Raw genomic sequence first — 15,499 nt, forward strand, 5'->3', positions numbered from 1 at the left:
AAATTCATTTGGAAAAGAAATTTAGACATGTAAAAATGTTGGTAGAGGCACTGTATTATATTCATAGGAGTTTAAAATTGACTGATAAGAATAGATTAGCAAATTAAATAATGTAATGAAATTAGACACTTTCTCAAAGGCAGCTCCCGCTGAACTATTCTCCACCTTCCTCCTCTACTTGCTGTTCTCCAAGCATATTATATAATTATTGTCTGTCTAATCTACGAAAATGTTCATTCCATGAGAACATGGATTTTTGTCTTTCCAGCAGTTCACTACTAGATTCCTGGATCTTCATCACACAGTGGGCACACACCTAGGACACAGTAGGCACTGAATAAATATGTGTTAAACGAGTGGCTTATGCTACTTGGAGCAGTGTTTCCTTAGTAAAACACTATCAAGGATTGAGAGGAATTAGTGTTCTAACCCAGGTCTACTACTAAATACTTAAAAGCTTCTGCTTTATTATTAACAAATTAATAAAAATTTCTGTTTTTTTTTTTTTTTTTACCAATCAGGTTTATAATTAAAAAACAAAAAACAAACCTCTGAGAACTATAAAGTTTTGTTATACAAACACAAAACATTGTTATTTTCCCACATATCTTCCTGCTCTCATTGTTGAAAGGTACTCAATACTTTTTTTAGAAGTATACTAATATTTTCAATGAAATTCTACTGGAAGGACCAAAAAGTAATTCTTCTTATAAGTTCCTCTTTTAGGGAAGAAAAATATAAATTTCCCTTTGTACCGTTTTTATAGTAAAAAACATCAGTAAGAGGTTATTCTAGCCCTGGCCGGTTGGCTCAGCGGTAGAGCGTCGGCCTGGCGTGTGGGGGACCCGGGTTCAATTCCCGGCCAGGGCACATAGGAGAAGCACCCATTTGCTTTTCCACCCCCCCCCCCCCTTCCTCTCTGTCTCTCTGTTCCCCTCCCGCAGCCGGGGCTCCATTGGAGCGAAGATGGCCCGGGCGCTGGGGATGGCTCCTTGGCCTCTGCCCCAGGCTCTAGAGTGGCTCTGGTAGCAACAGAGCGACGCCCCGGAGGGGCAGAGCATCGCCCCCTGGTGGGCAGAGCATCGCCCCCTGGTGGGCAGAGCGTCGCCCCTGGTGGGCGTGCCGGGTGGATCCCGGTTGGGCGCATGCGGGAGTCTGTCTGACTGTCTCTCCCCGTTTCCAGCTTCAGAAAAATACAAAAAAAAAAAAAAAAAAGAGGTTATTCTAATTTGCCTCATATTAAATATTTGAAGACATGAGCAAGTGACTAAGTGACTATTAGAACATGGTAAGTAGTTTCTTAGTGTTTCACTCCAACATACCCTTTACTATTTCTTGTTAACCCAATATTTTAAGAGAATTCACTTATTAATGTCATTTATCATATAGTAATTCATTTTTCTTAATTTTTGCTCATCAGTGACACTACAATATCTTCCTTCAGAAATTGTGTTCATCTTGAGACAATCAGTATTTCAAGTAACATAATTCTTTCTTTTTAATAGTCACTTAATGACTTTTAGGGAGAGGGAGGGAAAGAGCAGGAGAGAGACAGAAACATCTGCTCCTGTATGTGCCCTGACCAGAGATTGAACTTTTGGGATGATGCTCTAACCAATCAAGCGATCTGGTCAGGGCTCAACTGATATAATTCTTATGAAAACAGAATTTTGATATTTAACATGTGCATTCTTAGTGCAAGTAAATGTACCATTTTGTTAAGCTTTTGGAAATGTTAAAACTAGTTTTGAAAACTTCATTATTGGTTTCACAGAGTTCTAGAATGTCAGGGTCTATTATCTATATCTATCTATCATCTATCTATCTATCTATCTATCTATCTATCTATCTATCTATCTATCTATCATCTATCCATCCATCCATCCATCCACCCACCCACCTACCCACCCACCTATCTGTCTGTCTATCTTATCATCTATCTCCATATGCAATATTTTTCTTACCAAAACAAAGTGCATATGAAAGAGCTCAGAATTATTCACTCTTAGATGAATATAATTGTAATAGATCCTATCCTACTCAGAAAGCATTTCTTCTTGCTTGGAGACTCTTATCTGGACCTTCCTGACCCGAGGCCAAGGAAACTCACCGAGGTCGGGGAGAGCTCTGCCTCAGGCTTCATGAGCAGCACACTTTGGTCCACTGCACGGAGGGCACAGAGCGACTGAGGAGAAGCTGTGACGCGCAGGTGGGCCTGTGAGGCTGGGAGACTCTGCGCTGGGCTGAAGCTCACATCCACCTGTGAATTTGGAAAGAAGGAGCAAAAAAGCAAATTTCCTGACTTAAGCATGTACTCACCAGTATTTTCTGAGTGCTGTCACATTCAATGCATAAACACTTTGTTTGCTTTTGCAGTGGCTGGTGCCGTGTGGGACCTGAGGCCTTTTGTCCCCTATACTTCACTTTGATTTTCAAAATTTGCTGGAGCCAATATAATGACATCTAATTATTTTTACAACCAATTAATTTTGAGATGCCATTGTTATCTTTGATATATGATGAAGAGTTCATTAACTGCAAGATAGAATGCAGATGGTTCTAGAGGTACCTGTATTTTTCTTCTGGCTCTTTAGAGGCCGTAAACACTTGCTTACATATTTCACATTTCACTATAGAAGAAGGGAATGAGCTACTCTGAATCCTATCACATGGCAAGAGATAATGAGAATTTTGCACTAGGAGTCAAGTGACATGGCTTCTTCGTGTGATTCTGCCATTCCCTTGCTGAAATCTTTTGGGAAGTTTTTTTAATCCCTTTGGTCTCAATGCTCACATGTGGGGAATAATTAATAATGATAGTAACTTCTAGCTTAATGTTAAAAAACTTATGGTATGAAGCACCCACCTTGTTGGCCAGACAATTTTCAACCTTATATTTTGCAGAATCTCCCACTACTTCCCCATCGGGGAAAATGGCATAGATGAGCAGTCGAGCGACTGGAGCAATGTCTGAGTCCACAGGGACTGACACAGGAAAGTGACCTTTCACTGGAGCACAGAGACAATGAGGAAGTGATTATGGGTTAGACATCTCCCCAGAACTAAAACGAAAATTTTCTTCTATTGCACAAAGGCATTTTAGGAGCCTGGTTGGGTTAGCGACGATTTCTGTTAGTAGGTGTAATATACATATATATGTGTATGTATATATAATGAACTATGTAACAAATGGATGACTGCCCCTAAGAACTCCACATTTCTAAAAACTCTAGCTTTAGGGGAAAAAAAGTCTTTTAAAACCATTTTTCTATCTTGGCTGCCATTTGATCTAGACCTCACATTAGAGAAGGAAAATAGACTCTAAAGTTGTGAGTTATAAAATCAAGAGTTTAACACATTGTATTTATTCTTATATCCTCTTCATTTCTCTGTGAATAAAATACTCTTCTTCTTAAGAGAAATAATGTGCTTCTTTAGAAGTTATTTTTTGCTGTCTACGTAGGTTCTTTAGAGGTTGCATTAAACTTCTCTAAGTCTATTTATTGTGCTTCTGTGTTGTTATGAAAAAGCAGCAAAAGACTAGTAGTTCATGATAGTTTTCTAGTAAGTGATCTTTCAGACATTCTTAGACTAGGAGAAAACATCAGAGATTTATAGTGTTCCACATTTATTCATAGGGAGAGTCCAATTCAATGGTGGAAATCCCAATTAAACTTTTCACAAATCATAACAATTTTTGAAAAAGAAAAGTAATATACAAATACAAATTATTCAGTATAAAATCTAGTATATAGGCCCTGGCCGGTTGGCTCAGTGGTAGAGCGTCGGCCTAGCGTGCAGGAGTCCCAGGTTCGATTCCCGGCCAGGGCACACAGGAGGAGCGCCCATCTGCTTCTCCACCCCTCCCCCTCTCCTTCCTCTCTGTCTCTCTCTTCCCCTCCCACACCCAAGGCTCCACTGGAGCAAAGTTTTCCCGGGCGCTGAGGATGGCTCTGTGCCCTCTTCCTCAGGTGCTAGAATGGCTCTGATTGTGGCAGAGCGATGCCCCAAGATGGGCAGGGCATCGCCCCCTGGTGGGCATGCCGGGTGGATCCTGGTCGGGCGCATGCGGGAGTCTGTCTGACTGCCTCCCGTTTCCAGCTTTGGAAAAATACAAAAAAAAAAAAAAAATCTAGTATATAGAAGGCACTCCAAATTTTTACCTCCTCTTCATTGATTAAAACAATTTTGAAATGTCATTTGGTGAAGATGTCCCATGAATATTTATAGTTTGAAGATTTGGAATAAGCACAGACTATAAAAGCACTAAATCTACATTTTTAATAATCTGAAAAGAATATACTGAAGGAAAAGAAATATTTGATAAAGGGTGTAAAAAACAGAAAGATTACTTTCTCCTCTCAATGTTTTTATTGGGGTTAGGTAGAAATTGCCTCCCTTTATTTGAAACTATTCCTGGTATTCCTGCAGTGTAAGGTTGAATGTATCAGTGTGGGGTGGGAATGTGGAGTTATGACAGTACTCACATTCTCCTTGCTCCACGGGCAGTACATGGGTCCCAATTTGGACAATGCCTCCCTTTGCCATTACCTGGGGGGAAAAAGGCAATATAAAGGAATTAAATTTGCCTGGCGGAGATCTTACACCACGTCCTCCTCTCCATGTGATATACTTGTTGTATTGCACACCTGCTGGCAATAATTAGCCCTAAGAGAAGTCAAACTTTCCAAAGAGAAAGAAACTTTCTAAAGAGCTTCATAAATCTTTGCCCCACAGAGAGCATTTGTCCACAAATGAGTCAATGCAGTGGCCTTCCTGCTCACCAGATAATAGAACGTGAGCTCCTTCAGCTCCTGCAGAACCTGTCCATTCAGAATATAATGTGCTTGGATTTTCTGAGTTTGGCCGCAGGGCAGTTCATGAGGCATGGGCTCAAGGTAGACAAAACTGTTGCTTGGAGAGAATACAGGATTAGCGGTGTGATGAGCTTCTTTGTGTTCATCTGACAGCCATTGGTAGCTATGACAGAGGCTATGATCCTTGTATTTGGCCTAATGAATTAGAAAAACAATATAATTTTATAGGTTATATCTCATAACGAATCAATGTTCTCACAAAACTGCACTAGTTGACTGTCTTTCCTAAACTAGCACCTAGAAATCTTTTGCTCCACAGTACAAAGTGGGCAAGAAGTTACTCCTCCTCCTTTTTTTTATTTATCTGTATTGCAGGCATGGCTTGTGCCTTTACACTGAAGGGGACCCTTGGGTTGATATTTATATTTTTGAAGAACATAAAGGGAGGCATCTTTTGCCCTGATAAGTTTGCTCGACATTTCTTTGGCCACTTTACTAGGCAGATAGAAACACTGGAGTTATGAGACCTCTTTGATGAAACTAAATAATTTCCAGAAATTGGAGAATTGCATTTCAGAAAGTCAATACCTCACTTGTAATGAGCTTCAAATAGGCATTATGAGTAAATATAATATTGCAATCTTAAGAGTCTGAGAATACTTTTTGCAAATAGCATTGGCTCAAGAGTTGAATTGGTGTATTGGCCAAAGTCCACCTTTTCTGAGCTGTTTTAGACTGATCTTTTTTAATGCTTCTTGCGATTCTAGACTTTTAATCTTTAATGGCACTGTTTGGGCTATATTTCCATTTTCCTCCATATAGAAGTAGTTTGCTAGTTTTTTTTCTAGGCCTCCCTATCCTCCCAACTGGCATGAGTGAGTCCTTTTGTAAGCACATCACTTTGTTCATGTCTTTTTAAAAAAATTTTTTTATTCAGTGAGAGGAAGGGAGGCAGAGACAGACTCCTGCATGTACCCCAACCAGGATCTACCTGGCAAGCCCACTTGCCAGGGGGTGATGCTCTGCCCATCTGGGGCATTGCTCTGTTGCTCAGCAACTAAACTCTTCTTAGCACCTGAGACAGAGGCCATGGAGCCATTCTTAGTGCCCAGGGCCAACTCGTTCCAATCTATCCATGGCTGCAGGAGAGGAAAAGAGAGAGAAAGAGAGAGAGAGAGAGAGAGAAAAGCAAGAAGAGGAAGGGTGGAGAAGCATATAGGTGCTTCTCCTGTGTGCCCTGACTGGGAATCAAACCTAAGGCATCCACACGCTGGGCAGAAGTTCTATCACTGAGCCAACCGACCAGGTTCTGTTCATATCTTAATATATGTTTAATGTATGTTCTGACATATAAAGCCTCAGAATAAAGAGTAAACATTTAAAAATAATATTTTCATTTTCAGGACTAGCCCAGTGCCTAGCACACAGAAAGTATTTGAGATACTTTTTTTTTTTTTTTGTGACAGAGACAGAGAGAGAAACAGAAAGAGGGACAGATAGGGATGGAGGGAGAGAGATGAGAAGCATCAAGTCTTCGTTGTGGCACCTTAGTTGTTCATTGATTGCTTTTTCATATGTGCTTTGCCTGGGGGGCTCCAGCAGAGCAAGTGACCCCTTGCTCAAGTGAGCAACGATGAGGTCATGTCTATGATCTCACGCTCAAGCCAGCGACTCCATGCCTAAGCTGGTGAGCCCACACTCAAGCCAGATGAGCCTCTGCTTGGATTTGAACCTGGGATTTTGAACCTGGGTCCTCCACGTCCCATTCGACGCTGTAGTCATTGCGCCACTGCCTGGTCAGGTGAGATACTTCTTGATGGCATAAATGAGTACACATTTGATATTCAGTTATTAGAAGTATAGGCTTGTACGCCACCTATTTAAAGCTTAATCAAATACACGGCTCACAAAAATTAGAGGATCAGGGAACATGCAGATACTCCAGTACTTTCAGCCTTTTGTATAGTGCATTTTCACCAATGAAATAAAAGTTGGTTTTATATCTCATTTGCATAATCAAACAACTTTCTTTGATTTGTTTGCTTTTCTGATGTTCTTTTTTAATAAAAAAATCAAAATCAACTGCTTCTTTTTCTTAATTGCTTCATATTCATTTTGAAATATCCCCTAATTTTGGTGAGCAGTATATATCATTTATCCCTTTTCATATTTATTATTTTTATTTTTTTGTATTTTTCTGAAGTTGGAAATGGGGAGGCAGTCAGACAGACTCCCGCATGCGCCTGACCGGGATCCACTCGGCATGCCCACCAGGGGGCGATGCTCTGCCCATCTGTGGCGTTGCTCTGTTGCAACCAGGGCCATTCTAGCACCTGAGGCAGAGGCCATGGAGCCATCCTCAGCGCCTGGGCCATCTTTGCTCCAATGGAGCCTCGGCTGCGGGAGGTTGAAGAGAGAGACAGAGAGGAAGGAGAGGGGGAGGGGTAGAGAAGCAGATGGGCGCTTCTCCTGTGTGCCCTGGCTGGGAATCGAACCCTGGACTCCTGCATGCCAGGCCGATGCTCTACCACTGAGCCAACTGGCCAGGGCCTATCCCTTTTTACATTTAAACAATTCTAGGAGGCAGGGGTTTTTCATCACTATTATTATGTAATATCTATTGTATAGCTATATAGCTATAAATGTATATTTACATCTCCACTGTATGCTACACAAAGCAAATTATATGGAGATGGGAAATGTCTGGAGAAAATTAGAATAGCAGAACAAAAATAAAGAACAATAATTTAAGGAGTGTATATATTTGAAACTAAATGTTAATAATGTTAAAAATGGGCTTTTACAGTAACAATATTTAGTAGTTAAAGGGAGCTTACTAGGTACTTTAACATGTCATATTGGTAATCCTCTCAACAATTCTGAGTTAGGTGCTAATATTACATCTGTCTAATAGATAAAATGAAGTATAGAGGTATTTAGTTATTTGCTCTTAAAAAGAGTTGAGCCAGAATTTTAATCTAATTTATTCGATTCTGAAACATACACCTTTTAGAAAAATTGTGGTAAGAAACACATAACATAAAATTATGGTCTTCACCATTTTCAAGTGTATGGTTTGGTAATGCTAAGTAGTGTGTAATAGATCTTCAGAATTTTTTCATCTTGTGAAACAAAAACACTATAGCCATCCAGCAATAAATTTCTCATTTCCCCTTCTTTTCAGCCCTGGCAGCCACCAATCTACTTTCTTTTGCTATGACTTTGATTACTTTAGATACCTCATATTAGTGGAATTGTGTGTGTGTGTGTGTGTGTGTGTGTGTGTGTGTGTGTGTGTGTGAGACTGGATATTTCACTTAGCATAATGTCATCCATGTTCATCTGCATTATAGCATGCAATAGGATTTCCTCCTTTTTAAGGCTGAGTAGTATTCCATTACATGTATATGCCACATGTTTGTTTATCTGTCCATCTGTTCATAGATATTTTGGGTTACTTTCTCTTTGTGGATGTTGTGAATAGTGCTTCTATGAGCATGGTTGTGAAAATATCCTGCTTTCAACTTTTTTGATTATATTCCCAGAAGTGGGATTACTGGATCATATGGTAGTTCTATTTTTAATTTTGCGAAGAAATTCCACACTGTTTTCCATAGCAGTTGTACCATTTTATAATCTCAGTAACTGTGCACAAGAAGATCCCGCACTTTAAACCACAAAACTATACTGCCTCCTTTTTAATAAACTTTTTCAAAGTTAACCTTAAATTGGTTTCTAGTTTCTAGGTTTTTTCTCTCCATAGGACTAAACGCCACTTGGAAATTTCATCACTTTTAGGTTGCAACCATTTTCCAAGGCTACTTCACATTACTGGTAACTTTTTTCCAAGCTTACCCTGACAGTGAGGGAGGAATCTTTAACGTTGGTGGTGTTGATGGAGAACTGCACCAGGCCATGCTTATCAGTGGTGGCATTGATGTGATAGTTGGCAGCACGTGCTGTGATGAAGATGAGTTTATTTGGCATGGGGTCACCTTTTCCATCCACTAGGCGCACCTGAAAATTAAAATGTTGTGGTTCAATTAAATGACTAATCCCCAATAGGCACAAAATACATTTTATCAGAAATATTTATTGAGTGCATCTTATATGTTGAACATGGTTCCAAGCATTGAGGCTAAAGCAGTGAATAAAAAGAAAGTTCTTTCCATTAGGTAGCTCACAGTCTAGTAAAAGACAGATATTGAGTAAATGCATAAATGATATACATTTATATTGTAGTAATCAGTCGGAAGAAGAAAAACAAAACAGTGTTGCATGGAGCCAGGTGGGCACTTGAAATATCAGGTGGACCACCCTGTGAAGTACATGATTGTCTCACCACTATGCTGTACATCTAAAGTGAATGCAGAATAATATGGAATGTAAACTATAATTAAAAAATTAAAAAAATAAAGCAGTGTAAAGGCATAGAGAGTGATGGATATCATGATAAGAGTGACTGGAAAATGTATTCTGGGAATCTTTTGGAAACATTGTGTATTACATATTACTCTTGGAGAGTCACAGAGCACGAGTCATACCATAATGAAAAATTTTAACCCATTAGCTAAATTTAATTGAGCCCCTCTTCTTGTGTGGCAGACGACTAACTTTCCATGGATTAGTGTTCTTAAGTATATAAGTGCACCAGTGAACAATTAACACATTGTCTAGAGTGCTTCACTAGTTGTTTTACATGTGATATCTGCTTCTCAACGTAGATTTTCAATCTTTTGGAAGGTAGGTAGGTTTCATAAGGCACTTCCCATGTGAAAAATGTAAAGTGCAGATGAAGCACATAATATTAAATAAAGGCTTAAAGTCACATTACTGCTAATTTAAACAGATGGGTAGTCTTGTTTCTACCCTGAACATGGTGATTCTTTTTCAGGTTAAGCTACTTATCATGGCAGAAAGAAGTGCAGCAGCAGACTTCATCAGTACGTGTAACTGATGAACAAAATCAACAAGTTTGCACTAAACTTTGGCTGCATGTATGAAGACAACGATAAGTACAAAATTCTGATTTGTTCTCTCTTTTGCTGAGTCTCATGACTAATGGAATAGTTATTTAGCAGGAATAAAATATAAAAAATGTACAACATGCCTCTGGAAAATTTAAAAACATGGAATATGGAGTATACTTTCATTTTAGGATGTGACCAAAGTTTCTGAATATGTTTCCTGTCATAATGTAATTAAAACATTCTAAAATTTACTCCACTGCTTCTTTATTGAGTCTCATCTCACTCCACTGCTGAAATCTTAGAGCATTTCCATTAAGAATGTGACACACAGCAATTATGCACCAAGATGCATACAGCTGTTAGATTTCTGGAGTCAGCAAGGTCCATTTTCACAGCTGCTTATAATAGAAAAATCACAATAAAAGATTTTTGTAGATCTATGAGAAAATTTATATTTTTTAGAACCTGGGAACCATTGTGTGTACTGTTTAAAAAAAATACTTGTTGTTATAAGAAAAGTATTGTAAATATAGCCATGAAATAAATTCTAAGTACAATAAAATCTTTTATGATTCAAAATAAAAATTGAAACCACCTATCCACTCACTTCCATATAAAGTTAGTGTTGGAAGGATAATGTATGTGGCCACAAAAAATTTGTAGATTCTTGTGAAAAAATACTGTAAAGATATGAGAGTGCCCAGTAAACCATGCAAAAAGGATTGAGTGATATCATACAATGCTGTTCCAAAAGTGAAAATTTTCTAATTTTAAAAAATTTATTTAGTGATTTATTTATTTATTTTAGTGTGAGGAGGGGAGGCAGAAAGATTCCTGCATACATCTCCACTGGAATCCACCTGGCAAGCCCACTAGGGGGCGATACTCTGCCCATCTGGGACTGTTGCTTCATTGCTCAGCAACTGAGGCATTTTTTTTTTAGCGCCAGAGGTGGAGGCCAGGGAGCCATCCTCAGCACCCCAGGCCAACTTGTTCAAAACAATCAAGCCATGGCTGGGGGGTGGAGGGGAGAGGGAGAGGGGAAAGAAGAAGAAGGAGGAGGGGTGGAGAAGCAGATGGTCACTTCTCCTGTGTGCCCTGACCAGGAATCGAACCCAGGACATCCACATGCTAGGTCAACACTCTACCACTGAACCAACCGACCAGGGCCCCCCAAATTTCCTAATAGTGCTTTAGAATTATTGTTATAGATTTCATGTGTAGATTGATAGAGGAACAAATTTATTTTTATGTGGTTTTATACTTTTGCTTATGTTAATCAACAGGTAACAATAATCAGGTATAGTTTTAGCAGAATATGTTGTGCTTATTCTGTGATGATGTGTGGTCTGATTTGTGAATTGAAAAATACTCCACCTGACATAAAAGTGAGACTAAGAGACATTGATAAGAGTGTGGTGGTTACGGGGGGAGGGGGGAGAGGGAGAGGGAAAGGGGGAGGGGGAGGGGCACAAAGAAAACTAGATAGAAGGTGACAGAGGACAATCTGACTTTGGGTGATGGGTATGCGACATAATTGAATGACAAGATAACCTGGACATGTTATCTTTGAATATATGTATCCTGATTTATTGATGTCGCCCCATTAAAAAAATAAAATTATTAAAAAAAAATACTCCACCTGCCCAGAGAAGGGGATCCCTTGTCTCAAGTGTTGGTCCACTTTCACAAAGTAGAGTTTGGTTATGGTTTTTGTTATTTCACTGGACCCTTTTCCTGTTAACTCCACCTCTGAAAAAAAAGTAGGAAAAAATAAGTTATTTTTTGGAAGGACAATCTCCATGAACTTCTTATACTTTCTCTCTCTCTCTCTCTCTCTTTTTAGAGACAGAGAGAATCAGAGAGAGGGATAGTTAGGGACAGACAAACTGGAAGGGAAAGAGAGGAGAAGCATCTTAGTTGTTCATTGATTGCTTTGTCATATGTGCTTTGACTGGGGGGTTTCAGCAGACTGAGTAACCCCTTGTTCAAGCCAGTGACCTTGGGTCCAAGCTGGTGAGTTTCGCTCAAACCAGATGAACTCGTGCTCAAGCTGGTGACCTCGGGGTCTCAAACCTGGGTCCTCCGCATCCCAGTCTGACACTCTAGCTACTGCACCACCACCTGGTCAGGCTACTTTTTCTCTTTTAATGCATACTTTGGCAAAGGAAATGTTACTGTCCATTGTTTTTAATCCCATACCAATGTGGTATGCATACCTGTTCCTTCTTCTTTGATTTTGGCTTCTACTTCAAGTTCCATTTTATACCCTTGTCTCTTCAACTGGAAGACTTTGGTGTTTACTTGCCGGGAGAAGCAGCCCTGACTGTTTAGCTGGAAGGGGATAAAAAAATACAAGAACATAATACTAGATAGATTAGTGGTCAGTTAATCTGGTGGGATCTGGGGGGGGACAACATAATTTAGATTTTTTTTTTTTTTTTACAGAGACAGAGAGAGAGTCAGAGAGAGGGATAGACAGGGACAGACAGACAGGAACGGAGAGATGAGAAGCATCAATCATTAGTTTTTTGTTGTGCATTGCAACACCTCAATTGTTCATTGATTGCCTTCTCATATGAGCCTTGACCGCGGGCCTTCAGCAGACCAAGTAACCCCTTGCTTGAGCCAGCAACCTCGGGCTCAAGCTGGTGAGCTTTTGCTCAAACCAGATGAGGCCTTGCTCAAGCTGGAGACCTCGGGGTCTTGAACCTGGGTCTTCCGCATCCCAGTCCGACGCTCTATCCACTGCGCCACCGCCCGGTCAGGCTAGATATTTTTTGTAAGAATGCAATACCTATTCTCTATGGATTAGTTATTACATTTTACAACAGTATTTGGTTTATAATTGACAGATATATTCCTTAGAATTTTAGATTTCCTAGAGTAAATGAGATAGAAATGCCTTAAAGATTTTGGGGTAATCTATTGTAATAGGCAGCTAACCTTTCACCAAAGTCAGGTTCTCCTATGGTGTACAGCTATAGCTGGAAAGTGGCCACCCATGTGGGGACTGTGTTTCCCACCTCCCTGTACTTAGGTGGGGCCATCTGACAGGGTCTCACTCATAGAAAGAGCAAACATGACATCTTTCCCAGGCAAGGTGGTTAAGAGGTATGTGTTGTTTTTTTTTTCTTTTTCTTCATACAAATGGATGCCAAGATGGCTTTGGATGTCAGGTATTGAAGTTGTCTCAGCTTTCATCATTCTGTATGCTTGGTGCACCAAAAATACCCACAATGGACAATTTTAAGAAATAAATAATTCCTATTGTGTTAATTCATTTATTTTTAATTTTTTTCCCATTGATATGAGAGATAAAAAGAGGAAGGGAGGGAGAGAGAGAGAAAGCATCAACTTGTTTCACTTAGTTGTTCCATTGAGTTGTGTGTTCATAGATTTGCTTTATCTACGAGCCCTGCCAGGGGATGGAACTGTGTCCTTGAAGTACTGGGACAATGCTTTATCCACTGAGCCCAATTATAGTTAGCATAGAATTCTCTTCTAGATTGCTCTCTTATTGAGTTAGCACCATGTTGTAACTCACTGGTTATTAACAATGCCTCAGTTGTTAGTCCCTAGAAGAGTTTTCCACTTACCTTCTGACTGAATTTCTCACAGACAGCCTGGGACTCTTCACCGAAGCAGTTAGAAGGATTATTATACTTTCTGCATATGCTCATAGTCACATGTCCTGGGACCGGCTTCCCATATGTGTATCTGTCATAAGAACATTTCCAAGTGAATCAAAGCAGACACTGAACATTTACAATTTTTATCTATTTATATTTATTTATAGTCTTCTTTTAACTACAGTATATTCACTCCCTGCACTTTCCTTCGCAGGGCTCCAAGAATGTTGTGCACAGTGAAGTGATGACCCTTCTCTTCTAGAATTCTCCAGTGTAATGTACTGAAACTTACTACTATCTTCTTTTATCATGTCTTTTTTTTCTTAATTTTTAATTTTCAGTTTTATCTTAAAAAGTTATCTTTTGTATTACCAAAGCTACATCTGTTCTTACAAGAAAAACCAACTCTGACAAAACAAGACAGAGAAGAAACATATACTCTCAATTCTACTAGGAATACAAACTACTAATACGATGGTGCCTCTCCTTCTGTCATCCTCTCTCCATGTGTAACCATGTTTATTTACATAAAATTTTACTTGTTTACTTTTTACACAAATGTTGCTGTGTTTTCTGAGGTATCTGTTTCTTTCCCTATTTAAAATTTTCTCTAGGCCCTGGCCGGTTGGCTCAGCGGTGGAGCGTCGGCCTGGCGTGCAGGGGACCCGGGTTCGATTCCCAGCCAGGGCACACGGGAGAGGCGCCCATTTGCTTCTCCACCCCCTCCCCTCCTTCCTCTCTGTCTCTCTCTTCCCCTCCTGCAGCCGGGGCTCCAGTGGAGCAGGAATGGCCCGGGCGCTGGGGATGGCTCCTTGGCCTCTGCCCCAGGCGCTGGAGTGGCTCTGGTTGCGGCAGAGCGACGCCCCAGAGGGGCAGAGCATAGCCCCCTGGTGGGCAGAGCATTGCCCCTGGTGGGCGTGCCGGGTGGATCCCGGTTGGGCGCATGCGGGAGTCTGTCTGACTGTCTCTCCCCGTTCCCAGCTTCGGAAAAATGCAAAAAGAAAAAAAAAATTTTTCTCTATATCTCTATTTCCAAGAATATTGGCTCACCAATTGTGTGGGATCAAGAACATGGTGGCCATTATTCTGAGATTGTGCAAGGGCAGAAACCCAGTTGAATAGTGGGTGCATTATATAAGTGATCTTCAGCAGGAGTGGTCACATCACTGTCAGCTCTTTCTACGAGTGCTACTGCTGGGCTACTGGAGATGGGCACATAAGCTCCTGGGAACATGACTTCCTTTCTTTTTTAAAAAACATTTTTTATTAAATTTTTTGGGAGGCCATTGGTTTGCAAAACCATATAGGTTTCAAGTGTATAGCTCAATGAAACATCATTTATATATTTTATCGTGTGCCCATTGCCTCAAGTAAAGTCTCTTTCTGTTCTCATTTCCCCCAGCCCTTTGCCCCACCATACTGTTGTTTGTCTATGTGGTACATGTGTGTGTGTGTGTGTGTGTGTTGTGTGTGTATGTTTGCTAAATCTCTTCACCTTCTTTCATCTAGTCCCCAACCCTTCCCCTCTGACACCTGTCAGTCTGTTCCATGTGTCTATGCCTCTGTTTCTATTTTGTTCATCAGTTTATTTTGTTCATTAGACTTCACTTATAAGCAAGATCATATGGTATTTGTCATTCTCTCACTGGCTTACTTCATTTAGCATACTAATCTCCTGGTTCATCCATGCTGTTGCAATAGGTAAGATTTCCTCCCTTTTTTATGGCTGAGTAATATTTTATTGTGTAAATGTACTACAGCTTTTTATTCACTTATCCACTGATGGACTCTTGGGCTGTTTTCAGATCTTGGCTATTGTAAATAATGCTGCAATGAACACAGTGGTGCATATATTCTTTTGAATTAGTGTTTCAGGTTTCTTTGGGTATGTTCCCAGGAGTGGCATTGCTGAGTTAAAAAGCAGTTGCATTTTAAATTTTTTGAGGAAACTGAATAGTGTTTTCCACAGTGGCTGAACCAGTCTGCATTCCCACCAGCAATGAAGAAGAGTCCCCTTTTCTCTACATCTTTACCAACACTTGTTTGTTGACGTATTGATGATAGCTATTTGACAGGCATG

General features: G+C 40.1%; 1 protein-coding gene across 1 annotated transcript in view; it reads right to left on the reverse strand.

Moving 5' to 3' along the window:
* Positions 1-15,499, reverse strand: part of LOC136385015 (alpha-2-macroglobulin-like) — a 50,427-nt gene that overhangs the window by 26,695 nt on the left and 8,233 nt on the right. Inside the window, exons 8-15 of the mRNA XM_066355760.1 lie at positions 13,387-13,507; positions 12,007-12,121; positions 11,430-11,539; positions 8,673-8,834; positions 4,785-5,012; positions 4,488-4,551; positions 2,867-3,009; positions 2,111-2,260 (exon numbers count right to left, since the gene is read on the reverse strand). Coding sequence (XP_066211857.1) covers positions 2,111-2,260; positions 2,867-3,009; positions 4,488-4,551; positions 4,785-5,012; positions 8,673-8,834; positions 11,430-11,539; positions 12,007-12,121; positions 13,387-13,507 — 1,093 coding nt within the window. The remainder of the gene's footprint in view (positions 1-2,110; positions 2,261-2,866; positions 3,010-4,487; positions 4,552-4,784; positions 5,013-8,672; positions 8,835-11,429; positions 11,540-12,006; positions 12,122-13,386; positions 13,508-15,499) is intronic.

This window comes from Saccopteryx leptura, chromosome 1, assembly GCF_036850995.1.
Source record: "Saccopteryx leptura isolate mSacLep1 chromosome 1, mSacLep1_pri_phased_curated, whole genome shotgun sequence".
Taxonomy (NCBI): Eukaryota; Metazoa; Chordata; class Mammalia; order Chiroptera; family Emballonuridae; genus Saccopteryx; species Saccopteryx leptura.